Below are 13,767 nucleotides of genomic sequence, written 5' to 3'. Positions count from 1 at the left end.
ATGCGAGAGCATGGGTCACAAGGCAGTTGTTCATGGAATGGCTGCACGAGGTGTTCGCACCCAGGGTTAAAAAATACCTGTCTGAGAACCAGCTGCCTGAAAGGTGCCTTCTCCTGATGGACAATGCCCCGGCACACCCTCCAGCCTTGGTGGATGACATGGACGCCGAGTACGACTTCATAAAGGTCAGGTTCCTCCCCCCCAACACGACACCTCTTCTGCAGCCCATGGACCAGCAAGTGATCTGCAACTTCAAGAAGTTGTACACAAAAGCGCTCTTCACCAGGTGTTTCAATGTCACCGAAGAAACATCCTTGACTCTCAAAGAGTTTTGGAAAAAACATTTCAATGTCCTCCACTGCATCAGCCTCATTGACAAAGCCTGGGAAGATGTCACCTGCCGGACCTTAAACTCCGCCTGGAGGAAACTGTGGCCAGAATGTGTTGCTGGACATGAGTGTGAAGGGTCTGATGCAGAGGTAGTGGAGGAGATTGTGTCCATGGGCAAGAGCATGGGTCTGATTGTGGATGATGCAGACATAGAGGAGCTTGTTGAGGACCATAAGGAGGAGCTGACCACAGAAGAACTTGCTCAGCTCCAGAGTGAGCAACAGAAGGCGCTGGGTGAGGAACATTCCACTGAGGAAGAGGAGGAGGTGTAGGAGGTGAGCTGTGATGCGATCAAGTCCATCATGGAAAAATGGAATGAGTGCCAGGATTTCATTGAGAAGCACCACCCCAACAGAACTGTGACAAGCAGAGTGCTGAATCTTATGAACGATAACGTGTTCTCTCATTTCCGGAGGGTTATGCAGCGCAGGAAAAAACAACAGACTTTAGACAGGTTTTTCCCCAGAACTGAGCCTGCAGCTAAGAGGCAAAGAAGAGAGGAAACCCCTGAAGGGGACCCTCCCTCCAACCAATAACTGCCTCCCCACCCCATTCTCCCTCTTCATGCTGTGCCAGTTGCACTGTTTTTCATGTTTTTGTGGTGTAAAAATAAAATGCATATGTTTCAGAACGGATTGTACTTTACATTGAACCTTATGGGGAAATTGCCTCGGGTTGCGACCAAATTTGGGCGGAGGGCGGAACGGATTAACCGGATTTACATTGAACCCTATGGGGAAATTTGCCTCGGGTTGCGACCAAATTCGGAGGGCGGAACGGATTAACTGGATTTACATTGAACCCTATGGGAAATTTTGCTTCGGGTTACGACCAACTCGGGATACGCCCAGAGTCACGGAACGGATTAAGTTCGTATCCCGAGGTACCACTGTATTTATAGACATCTGCTTACCTGTTTATCTGTGAAGGTTAGTTGTGGGGCCAGATGTCATATTCCACAAGACATCTGTGTAGCTCATAAAAAAGCAATGTGAATCTTACTTTCCTTGGGCCACCTGTGACAAGTTTTCATTTCCTCACACTTTTCTGTTTTGGTAACCTTGGATTAACTTTTGATGGGAGATAAATCCATTAAAATGTGTTGGATAGTGCTGCTCCTAATATTAATTGTAACTAAGTTAAAAATCCCCCTGGTTTACTAAGTTGTAATTTTATCATGCATTCCCCCAAAGGGCTGTAAACAGACTTTCATAGAGAATGTATGGTATATAACTGCCAAAATGTTAAAATGATTATATTGAATTGCACAGTTGAAAGAGAAATCTATTTTATTAAAAAGTTCTGGAAACAAGAGGACAGACTGCTACAACTTGTAATTAAAAGGCTTTTTAGATTAGGGCAAGACTGATCCTTGTGCTTTGTATGGATGTCTCTTCTGCCAGCAGAACAAGTTTAAATTGTTATTGTAGCCTTTTTTTTTTTTTGGATTAAATGAAATTGAATAAAACAACTAGATGAAATTTAAGGTGAAAGTCAGGCTTTCAATGAAATTGGATAGGTATTTCTAGAAAGTAATGTATTATTGAGGGCAGGCTATAGGTTTAAGTAAGGGAACAGTAATTTTTATGACTATCTGAGCCTATATGTTGTCTGTTGCTGTTGATTTCCAAAATAGTAAATTTTTAATTACGTTGAGTTTTGTAAACTATCTTGGAATTTTCTTACAAAACAACCAAAGTGACTGAGTAAAGGCTATGCATAGAATGGCCATTTAGGTGCATTACAAACCTTATTTAGAAGAGATAAAATCAGTAATGTTCTTTAAAAATTTTGATTGATTTTCCTTTACACCACATATAACATCTTGATTAACCCTCTCACAATCTTGATTTAACTTATGTTAATCGTTTGTTTTAACTGGTTTCTGTAATCAGCTTCTATAGTTGGTTTTATTGTATGCTGCCCAGAGTCACCTTGTGTGAGATGGATGGCCATATAAATTGGATGGATGGATGGATGGATGGATGGATGGATGGCCCTAAAAGCATAGCTATATGCAGAAAATATTTGATCTGTACAACAATTATTAAGAAATGCAATATTTTATTTGCAGCAGTGCATATCTAATGAGTCATTTCTTCATCAATAATTTTTTAAGTAGTAAAGTTGAGTGATTTAACTCTCCAGTGCTTAAAAACAATCACTTTTACCAATTTGATAATGTGATCAACTAGTTCCAAGTAAGTAATAGCTTTGAAAGAAGATGATGGGTTACATCTAGTGGCATCATTCCACTTGCATTAATCCTCTACCATTAATGAAAGTTCATTTTTTATTGATGCAAAAAAAGTAAAGTCTAGTGTTCAGTTTAGTTAGTTGAAGATGGTGAGTAAACCCATGGAAAGACTAAGGATAGCAAGTATGCTTTTATTCATTAAATATGTTACCCTGTCTCTCTCTTGAACTGATTATTCAACAGTTGGTGCAATTGCAAGGAAAACACACCCATAGCTTATGAGTCATTTGCTAGTGTGTAATTTGATTCATTTGTTAATGTGTAATGGGATATAGTTATATGGGACCTATATAACAGAGGATGAGTTCATGCTTTGCTCTACACCCTGTTTTGTGTATTTATGATTTGTTAAATAAGGCTCAGTGTCTGGATTCACCCATAGCCATAAATTATAGTGGTTTGGATCCTGTATCAACTAGGCAACAAACAAACATTAATGTTGGCTTATTATAATGTGTGAACCCAAACAATTTCTCCAGTGTAATTTTGAAATTTGTTTAAAAAGCAGGAATGCAAATGCAAGGATGGGATCTCTCATTGGTTCAGAGGGCCACTTATATTAGTATGTTAAGATGGTCAACTATAGTAACAGACAGTGGATAATAAGGCATGATTATAAAGTACAGGTAGTCCTTGGATTACGACAGCAGTTGGGACTGGAATTTCCATCGCTAAGCAATGCAGTCATAAAACATGACATCACGTGACCGCATTGCTTAGCAACGGCAATCCCACAGTCATGGTTGCCATTGTAACACTAGAACCCCGCAGGTCATTTAGCAGAAAGAGGCAGGAATCCCAGGCAAGCTGGGTGGTGGGTGAGAGCGGCAGGGGGAGTGCAGGTGGGCGCTCAGGAGCACAGGTGTCACAGGGGGGCAGGGAGCCACAGGCAGGCGCTACAGACCGTGGGTGCCACAGGGGAGCAGGGGGAGCTGCAGGCAGGTGTTACAGAGCACAGGCGGGCAAAAAAATGGCAGGGGTGACTTCAACTTCCTGCCAGCTTCCCCATTGACTTTGCTTGTGGGAAGCTGGCAGCAAACATCAGAAATCACAATCATGTGACCATGGCTTGCTGTGACGTCATAATCGCAAGCCAGGCACTGAGCCCCTGGATCGCAATCATGTGACCACAGGGACACTGTGACAGCCAGAACTCCGAGGAGTGGTAATAAGTCCCCCTTGTTCAGTGCTGTTGTAACTTTGAATGGCCACCGAATGAGTGGTTGTAACCCAAGGACTACCTGTAGGTTTTCACATCATGAGTAAAGTAAAAATTATCTCCATGTAAATGAACAGAAAAAACAAGCTTTTATAGATTTGAAATTCTCCAATTCATTACGATTTATGCAGGCAGAATAGTTTTAAACGTCTTTTAGTATTGTTTCATCATATGTTTTCACTTTCATGTACTTGCTGACTATAAGATCTCCAACGTGAGCCTTCAGGTCTTTCAGAGATTCACCCATCACCCCTGTGCTTTTTTCTAGAGAACCATTATTAATTGATGTAATTATAGGCTTGTTTAACACTTCAGATTCAAAGGGAAAGAGGTACTTTGAAGTATGCATCTTTTCCAAGGATCAGACTGTGGCTGTGGAGGACAATCTCATGAGTCTAGGAAAAGATATAGCTGCATTAAGGAGTTCCTCTGATATATGCTACATGAGTGTCCTTCAAGTACTCCAAAGCATTTTTCTCTTTCAAATCTGAAGGGCTGCATACAGCCTCCTTGACTGAATATACATTTATCCAGCCCAGCAACAAGAAGTTTGTAGGTGGCATGTAATACTTCCTAGCTTTGTTCCTTACGGCATATGGAGATTCAGGAATTCTGGATATTTTAGTCCAAACACATCAGGAGGGAGTCAGATGCAGGAAGGGTCTCTTAGCACTTTTTGAAGTGAGTAGATATATTGTGAATTTAAAATATGAGGAAACATAAAATAGATATTGAATATTCTTGCAAAGAGTAGCAATACTTTATTTTTCAGCATGAAAATCCTGGTTCTGATCTTGGTATTATTTCTTTCTCTGTCTATGCCCACTTCTGCCAACATCTCTCAGAATGTAAAGGTTAAAAAGCTGAAGTGTTTGTAACAGTGAAGTGTTGTTGCTCTGGATCATAACACAAGTGAAAACTTTAGCTCTGTAAGATGCATTCCAACCAGTATCAGTATGTGTTCCAGGCTACAAGGAGCCTGGAGCTGCTATAGCTCTTCTATTCTGTGACATGCCCATCTGATAGCCTGTCTGAACTCACAGAGTGCCTATCAGCATCTTGCTATCATTTGCACTGTTCATATCCCGTCACAAGATTCTGCTGGGATAAATGCTTTACTTTTTTTAATGGCTTGGAATGTGTGTGAAAGAGGAGCTGATCCTGATGTTCATCTTCCTATGTTCATCCTTTTCTCTTTTTTAGTACAGTAAATACAAATTAGTCTGACCTGTCAATTGTAGCACCTAAATTATGACTTAATCTCCCAGGGTAAAACACACTGGTATTATCTGCATCTTTTAAACAAAGTTAAAAAAAAATCTGTTCTTGTGAGCAGCTTTTAGTTGGAGGTACTAATGAAGGTAGTTTAAGTGTGTTCTCAATGATGTGTTTTTTATGTTGCATTTTTTTACTTTCATATCAGGGGTGCATCAACATTTTGGGGCTACAGTTACATTTGTCCTTTAAGTAGCACGTCCACAAAGCAGACAGGACAAGAGAAACACAAACTTTGACTGGATTTTGAATTGTAGCTGACTCTTGATGACGCTATTGATAAAAGCTCTCCAAGCTGTTCTGTCTCTGGCTGTGTTGCTCAATTCTTGTAGGTGCATTCCTGTAGCTTCTAATACTCCACCTGTCTACAACATGCACTCTCGTCCTCTTCTTCTCTTTCTGTTTACCTTGCCCAGCATTATCCTTTCCTTAGTTGCATCAGCCCTCATGATATGTTCAAAGTACCATAGCTTTGTTTCATGATTCTTGCTTCCAGTGAGCATTCAGGCTTGATTTCCACTGATCTCCTGGGCTGTCCAAAAAAGAGACAATTCATGCACAGAATCCATCCCACACATCTGTACATCATAATGTTGCTCACAGTTACTCATGCCTCAGTCACTTCCCATTTGGATTACTGCACTGCACTCTAATGGGGCTGCCCTTGAAGACCATACAGAAGCTGCAACTGGTTCAGAATTCAGTGGCACATGCAGTTTTGGGTGCCCCGCAGTTCACCCGAGTAACACCACTGCTGCATGAGCTGCACTGGCTTCCAGTTGCTTTCTGGGTGCAATTCAAGATGATGGTTATCACCTTTAAGGCCCTACATGGCACAGGGCCAGGTTACTTGTGGGACTGCCTCTCCCTGAGACTGTCTGTCCTACTAGGTTAGATAGGGTGGGCGCACTCCAGGTCTCCTCCTTTAAATGTTGCCATCTGATGGGACCTCAGAGGCGCACCTTCTCAGTGGCCGCCCCAGCCCTTTGGAATAGCTTTCCGCCTGAACTCTGAGGGATCCATATCCTTTTAGTCTTCCAGAGAGCCATGCATGCCATGAAGACTTGGCTCTTCCCCCAAGCATTGGGCTAGGATGGGCTTTGAGCTGGAGGCCGTTTGGTCTGGTGCCAAAGGAAAGGGTACTTTTGTTATTAGCTGTGTCTTTATGGATTGTTTTGAGCCGCCTAGAATCCTTATATGAGATGGGCGGCCATATAAGTCCTGTAAATAGGTAGATTGATTAAATAAATAGGGAAGGCTATTGGGTGGATCATTTTAACTTTTATCTTGATTGAAATGCCACCAACTTTATTAGTTAATTAACTACAGTTATTAAAATCATTCTCCATTTTTAGTCTTTTACACCATATTAAACATTACAATTTGGTGACAATTTTTGGAGGAGGTCTGGGGCCACAATCGTGCCTTTGGGCAGCAGGTTGGGTATCCCTGTTCTATAAGGTTCTGTGTGTATCAAGAAGGGGAAAATAAATGCTTACATTCACTTTTTCATTTCATTTAAAATATATGAAGCTTGCAACTGCATTAGTAGATTTCTTCACATGCAGAGAGCTGTAACAATGTGAGTGACAAAAAAAAATTGTGTATTATCCCTGTGCTATAATAATTAATGCTCAACAGATAAAAAGAGTTAAACCTACTGAAATCTTGTCATTCCTGAAGATGAGCTAGTTTATATGAGGAAGAAAGGGAAAAAATCACAGATTGTAGTTCCTTAATTTCTCAATTTCACAAGTTCCAAAATTGACTATGATGAGTAGTGGCAATAATTAAGTGTGGTTCAGTCTTCTGCAGCAGGCCTGATATTAACCTTCTGTGTGTAATAAGTTCCAATTAGATGTCTTCCAACTGGGGAAATGGAGTTTAAAATGACAAATACAGTTCGGCATAAACATTTGTAGAATGATGTATATGAGGAGCAAAAATTCTAAACTTCATAAATACTCTGTTGGGTTCTTAGCAGATGGTACCTGTCTGCGAAAGGTATCTTTGAATCGTGGTAGATAGTTCAGTGAAAACGATGAGCCACTGCACAGCAGCTATAAGGCAAGGCAGATCTCACACCGGAGATCGATAGAGATGAAAAATAAAGTTGCCAATAGCATATTTATGAAGCAACTACATCTGATCTATGTGTTGTGTTCTTGTCATCGCAAATCAGAAAGCATATTATACAAGCAGAAGTGGGCAAATAGTGGGATCAGGAGCCAGGTACAACATTGTTTGGATTGTATGCTACAGCCCAATCCTCTAACTAGCTGAAGGGCCTAGGTGACATATCTGGAACAGTTGGCCTTTTTTTCTTCTTTTGAAGCTTATACAGATGCCTCTAGGAAACAGACAACTTCCATTTCAGTTCTTAAAGCCCATCCTTAACACCCAAAATAGCTGGTAATCATGCCCCCAGATTTTGGCAGCCAAAGAGCCATATTTTAATGGTGTGATTTCAGGTCATTTGGGGGATGATCTCAGGATGTTGGGGGTTGCACATGGGATGCTGAGGGTGCATATCATCTATAGGATGCTCACCCTGCTGAATGAAGAACGTTTTCTATGTCTGTGGTGTTTACATGTGGAAAGAAACACGCACAGCCTGGCTTCTGGAATACTTTTCAACCCATTAATAATAGCTCTGCTCTGGATCACATCTCAGAGAAGGAGGAGAGAATGGGCCTTAGAATAGCACAACCAGTAGCATTCCAAATGGCTAGTATTTTGCTGGCGCATAATCTCTTTAGAAAATTGAAAAGAATTTTTTAAAACTGGAGTGATCGTGGTGGCTATATATGTGATCGATTAGATGACCCTTTGAAATAATCCAGCGGAGTTCTTCCAATGTTCTTGTATTAATTTCCTCTGCAATTCCCTGCACCAAATTGAAATTCTGTTTTATATAATTTTTGGTTTTTCCTCATACTCTCATTTCTTAGTACAGAAAACAAAGCATCTGTGATGTCTTTTTAAAGCTTATTAACTTTGAAATAAGTCCCATTGGGTTCATTGCAACTTATTTCCTCGTAAAAGGTCAGGAGCACAGTCCCTGTGGGTGTGTTCTGAACAGCCTCCTTTGTCCTGATTAGACTCCCTATACAACCTAATTTCAGTTTTTAAAAAGGAATTTTGAGTCTTAAAAACAACCACCACAGCAGTGGGAAACTGACGTGCTGCAGAGCAATGCATACATTTTAGCACAAGTGTTTCTTCCAAGATTGCTTCGTAGATCTCAGAGACATTTTGAGAAAATAAAAAAGTTGAAATGCTTTTGTTCAGAAGCTGGCTGTGCCCAGACAGTAAGTTAACAGTGGTAGAGAGCAACCCAGGTAGCTTGAACAAGTGCCTGAGAACACGCTCATTAATTTGCTTTCTGATAAATGGAGATTTTATGATTGATCAAGCTCCCCATGTGAACCATATTGCAAATAGACAGTCCCCCATGTTAGCCACTTGGGGAGTATTCCCAAGTCAAGTTCTCAAAATTCTAAATGTGCCCACCAGCTGATAATATGTGTTCACTACTTCCCTAGTAATTGACAGCAGTTAGAGCCTGATTGGTATGGAATACAATAAGAGAAATGTACTACCACTTTTCAAGGGTCTAATGTGTTCATTCATTCATTATTTTATTTGACAATATTTATATTGGTGGAACAGAAAAGCATAAACAACAAAGAAAATAAATAATAAAAGCCAGTATAAACAAAAATATATCCAAAATCCTATGATGATAATCAGACTGGACAGGCATACTCAGTCCTAGCAAATATACTTCATGAGAAGATTGTTATTCTTTAATATAACTGCAATGCACTTTCTATACCGCCTATGTTTTGTAGAGTAAATAGTTTCTTAATAATCAGATGTAAACAGCCAATAATTATATGCCCTGATAGAGATAGTAATAATGTTTCAAGACAACACACATTATTCTATTTTGAATCTCTGTGGTGAATAGAGACTGACATGAGCAAAGAAAGCAGTACTACTAAAGATTTAGTGTAAGCAAAGCTTCATGTGTCTAAATGGCTTTCTGGCTCTCTTGTCTATTCAGAATGTTATGAATATGGCTCAGGGACACTTTAGATGTGCTTATGAATGTAATGTAATGTTACAAATACTTCAAGAAGACAGTCTGATCTTTGTATGAATTATATGAATTGCGGTATTTATTTATACCTTGTTTTTATTGCAGTCTGAAATTGGATTTGGAAAAATGGAAACGTACGTCAAATTGGAAAAGCTTGGTGAGGTATGTCTGCTTTTTTTTTTAACTATCAATAAATAAAATTAGTATTAGTTATACTTTAAATAACAGTAAAAAGCAATGAATTGTCCAAGCTCAAAATAAGAGATAGAGCAAACTGGAAATCAAAGAATATATTTTTCTTAACGATAATATCTGGCTGTCTGTGGATAACTGTGGACAATTGATTTCACTTAACAATAATACTTGTCATAAAATGCCCTATTATGTTATGAAGTATTTGTTACATATACGTAAGTACATCTCTTCCATGCCATTATACTGCAGTGCTATGGTTCTGCCCCAAGTGAATTTAAATTTATTTCAAAAATTAATCAGTACAAAAGTTTTGTTCTTTGTTGTTGGATTGCTCCATAAATGTCATAAGCTACTTCTCTCTGTCTCTGCATACATGAAGCAAAGTGGCTAGGTATGCACACACATGTAGAGATAGCAGGCAGCAACTTAACAAAGCAGCCACCCAACCCTGGAAAAATACATTGCTGCTGTGATAATATTGATTTGAAGAGAGATGCTTCATACTTACTTCCATGCACTGCAGTCAACACACTTTTTCCCAAGGATTTTGCACTTTTGTACTATGCCTGGGGGAATATTGGGTTTGGTTGGCAACCAATATTAACCAAGCTTCTGACTGAATTTTCACATCTACAAGAGTGAAGTTTCCAGTTAGCCATAGTTTTCCATATGGCCAAACCCAACAATTGTTTGTTTATTTACAATGTTCCTGTGCTGTTCAGTAGCCAGATCAGTTGTAACAAAAAAGTCAGTGGAGCTATCAGTTTCAAAACAAGCTGTGATTTAAAATCCTGACTTGTTTTGAAGCTTTAAAGCATAGTTTCTCACTTTCGACAATATATCTGGAGGTTGAGTCATGGCAACTGGACTTTTTTCTTTTGGTTTGATACGTTTCGCTGCTATGGACAAACAGCAAAACATATCAGACCAAAAGAAAAGAAGTCCAGTTGCCATGACTCAACCTCCAGATAATTCCACCTGGATGACTGAGAATCTTCATCAACATTTAGACAATATAAGAAAATGTGGATAATTGAAGACTTCTTCATTGTGTTCAGATTCATCATAAAAAGAATAAAGAGGAGTTTGTACAGATAAAAGTCTTGCTCATCTCATTGCTCAAAGCAAGCTGCCTTTTAATGGTCAAAACAAATGGGAATATGTATTCCAGGAGAGTTGGAGGATCGTCAGTAGAGGAATATCTTACCTAGCAATAAATTGCATACTCTGTAAATAAAAGGCCTTGGGTTTAGCTATACACAGGTACTATATTTAGCTGACAGGAAGAGTGTTTTTCTCCCACATAATTTACCTTTAAAGTGAGAGTGTGTACAGTACTGTGCAGAGATGTGCAAAATCTATTGTTCTGGAAACATTCCCTTCAGTTTCTCCTCCTCCCTTTGTTCCATGGGTAATCCAATGGTTTTCCAAAATGTAATCCTCCAAATGATATTCCAGACATGGGCCAGCTGTAAAACAGGCCTGTCTAAATTATCATGTCCAGAGCGGCATAAATGTGTTCCAGTTCATTGATTAACTTCTGGGAAACTGCTGGACCACCACTGGAAAGAACAGATTGGTATGGTCCAGAAGAGAAACAGAATGTTCCAGAGTTCTCCAGAACATTCCCTTCCCAGAATTGCAGCCTTTGCACATACTTAGTACTAAGTTCTGAGTTGGATGGACTAATAGTCTGAAATGGGTAATGCTCCTTCCAGTCATCTTATAAGTAGGCCCAGAATTGTTTGTCAGTGGTGAAGCTGTTAGGAGTTTTATATACCAGACACAAATGGCTATGCTTCCAGTGAAACCATCCTGAAGATTGGGTTGTTTCAACCAATATACGGTCATTAGTATGTATCTGATTCTGAGCTAATAAAGTTCTAATTAGTTTTTTTCCCCTTTAAAGCAGAATTTGTAAATTAGATTTCATGTACTTTCTTCATTTGCTATTTAGGGCACCTATGCAACAGTATATAAAGGAAGAAGTAAGCTGACGGAAAATCTAGTAGCTTTAAAAGAAATCAGATTAGAGCATGAAGAGGGTGCACCATGTACAGCTATTAGGGAAGGTGAGCAACACTTTTCTATTCTGGATTAAAACACTAGCAGAAATTTCAGTTGCAAAATTGTGTCTGTTGTGAAAAAATAGGTTAAATTCTGGGCCTGGTAGGTGTAATTTCTAGCTCACAAACATCAGAGTGTGCCGCATGCACTTTTTGCTTCTCCTTAGAGCAAGGCAAGTTCGGGGGTAGGGGGAACATAAGCTTAAGGCCTGTTGCTTTCCTATCACTTCTGCTATGGCTTATGGCCTAATATCAGAAAATTAAGCACTAATTGTTTTTTGAATATGAATTTCAAATGTTTGAAATACGTTTCTTATTTCTCCAGCATATGACCAAAGCAAAATGATTTAGAATTAAACAAAAGGATTGGAATGTATTGAAATGTAAGGTTTGGGGTAGGTTAACAGATACGTAGTCCCTCTAATCAAATTTAAGATTAATGGCAGCAAATTATATTCTTATTCAATTCTTTTGGTGGAGGAAGTGTCTTAATTCTCCTATATCCTATGACATTTAGGATATGCAGAGAGTTGGAACAATAAACCATGAATGTATAGTCTCTTATTGAAGACACTGCAGTTTTATTGCTTACTTGTTGAAGAATAGAACTACTGTATGTAAAATATTTTGAAGTCAAAATGTTGAGATCCCAGAATGTCAATATTTCATCAATATGGGCCATTCCAAACTCATTGGAATTGGATTGACCTCAAAATGTGTTGTTTAAATGAGCAGTATCTATGGGGGGGTCAAAGGGGACCAGACTAATCTAAGCAGTGACATTACAGTACATGTTCTGCCCCCCTTTTATGCGTGTTGCAACCTTGCACATATGCCCAAAAGGGATGGAACTGAGAAAAGCAGTGAGATTTTGCATGTCACTGATGTAAGTCTCTGTTTTAGAGTTAACACAGAGCTCATTTCAAAACTGAATAATTTCCAGTAAGGTTGGAATGACACATTTGGTGTCAGAACATTTCTGATGAGGTTAGAACAGCCTGCTCCAAGGTGTGAATGTTTTGATTTCAAAACATTTTGCACATCTTTGGTCAGCATCAAATTGAGCTTTTCCTCTTAACATGATAATTCTTCTTAAGGGTAGCCTTATTACAATAACAGCTAGCAAACAAAAAGCACATTAGCTGTTTCTCCCAGCTTTTCTTGAACAGTGTGGTTTCATGCCTACAATTTACTCAATAAATTTGGTTTCCCTTTTTTTCTTCATCATCAATACAACCATTGCTAGTTTTTATGGATGCTTTTGATCAACTCAGGGTATGTAACCAGATCTAAGCTATTATTTTTGTTGATGATGATCAGACTTCCCATGGATCTGTTTTGAGCACAAAAAATACAAAGTCTGTGTAATTGCTCTGAAAAGATTAGATCAGTTTAGACCAAACTGATTACAGCTGGAGTTGATTTCAGTTATATTTTTTTCCTGCATGTGAAGTTCCTAAACTAAATTGCAGGGCGGTGTGTGCTTCAAAAATATGTTTTGGACCTAGCACAAGAACAGCATCTCTCTGCTACTAATTAAGTCAGCCATGTCCTTTTTCAGGCTTCCGTACAATCCTGAAAAAAGTTCCTATTGCTTTAACAATGACTAAGTAACGTTATTTTTAAAGCAGCAGTAGGTTTTCCAAGGTGTACAGAACCCTGTTTTAATGGCTAGCATAAAGGTGCTGTGCTCACATGAGGTCTGAAGCACTTCTTCCTAATTACTTTTGAAGTCTTATCAAATTAATGGTGTGGAAAAATAATTAAATCCGTACTGCACATTTGGCACCCCATAATACATGTACAGTTTAGTTCACCAATTTCTGTATTTAACAGTCCATTCTATTCTTTTTTGCAGTGTCATTGCTAAAAGATCTAAAACATGCAAATATTGTTACGTTACATGATATTGTTCATACAGACAAATCATTAACTCTTGTCTTTGAGTATCTGGTAAGTTTCTTTTTATTCTCTCAAGTGTTTAGTTTAATCATCTAAAGCTTTAAAGATAGAGGTAGAGATATAGTAAGAAGCACAATAATAATATAATACATTATCTGGGAGGATAATTTTTCTAGTCTTTTTGATGTCACAATTTTAACTGTGTTCTAGCAACTCACAGTGGTACCTGGAAAAATGTTTTTCACTAGCTGCACATTTAGCATAGGATGTACAATATCTCTCTAGGTGTAATCTGGTGACTTTCATTCCTGCTTCCATGAATTAAGCATTAGGCTAAAGCAGTGCAGCACATCAGTCT

The 13,767-nt window shown here is 38.9% G+C and overlaps 1 protein-coding gene across 2 annotated transcripts in view; it reads left to right on the top strand.

Annotated features, from left to right (window-relative positions):
* The window catches only part of CDK17 (cyclin dependent kinase 17), a 94,545-nt gene that overhangs the window by 66,552 nt on the left and 14,226 nt on the right, over positions 1-13,767 (top strand). For both annotated transcript variants that reach the window (XM_025171263.2, XM_007435330.4), the window contains 3 exons: positions 9,352-9,408; positions 11,399-11,513; positions 13,366-13,460. In XM_025171263.2, coding sequence (XP_025027031.1) covers positions 9,352-9,408; positions 11,399-11,513; positions 13,366-13,460 — 267 coding nt within the window. The remainder of the gene's footprint in view (positions 1-9,351; positions 9,409-11,398; positions 11,514-13,365; positions 13,461-13,767) is intronic.

The sequence above is a fragment of the Python bivittatus genome, unplaced genomic scaffold, assembly GCF_059951505.1.
Source record: "Python bivittatus isolate LINGU-HERP-01145 unplaced genomic scaffold, Pbiv_v1 ctg000330_np1212, whole genome shotgun sequence".
NCBI lineage: Eukaryota > Metazoa > Chordata > Lepidosauria > Squamata > Pythonidae > Python > Python bivittatus.
This window is presented reverse-complemented; position numbering and strand designations above follow the sequence as displayed.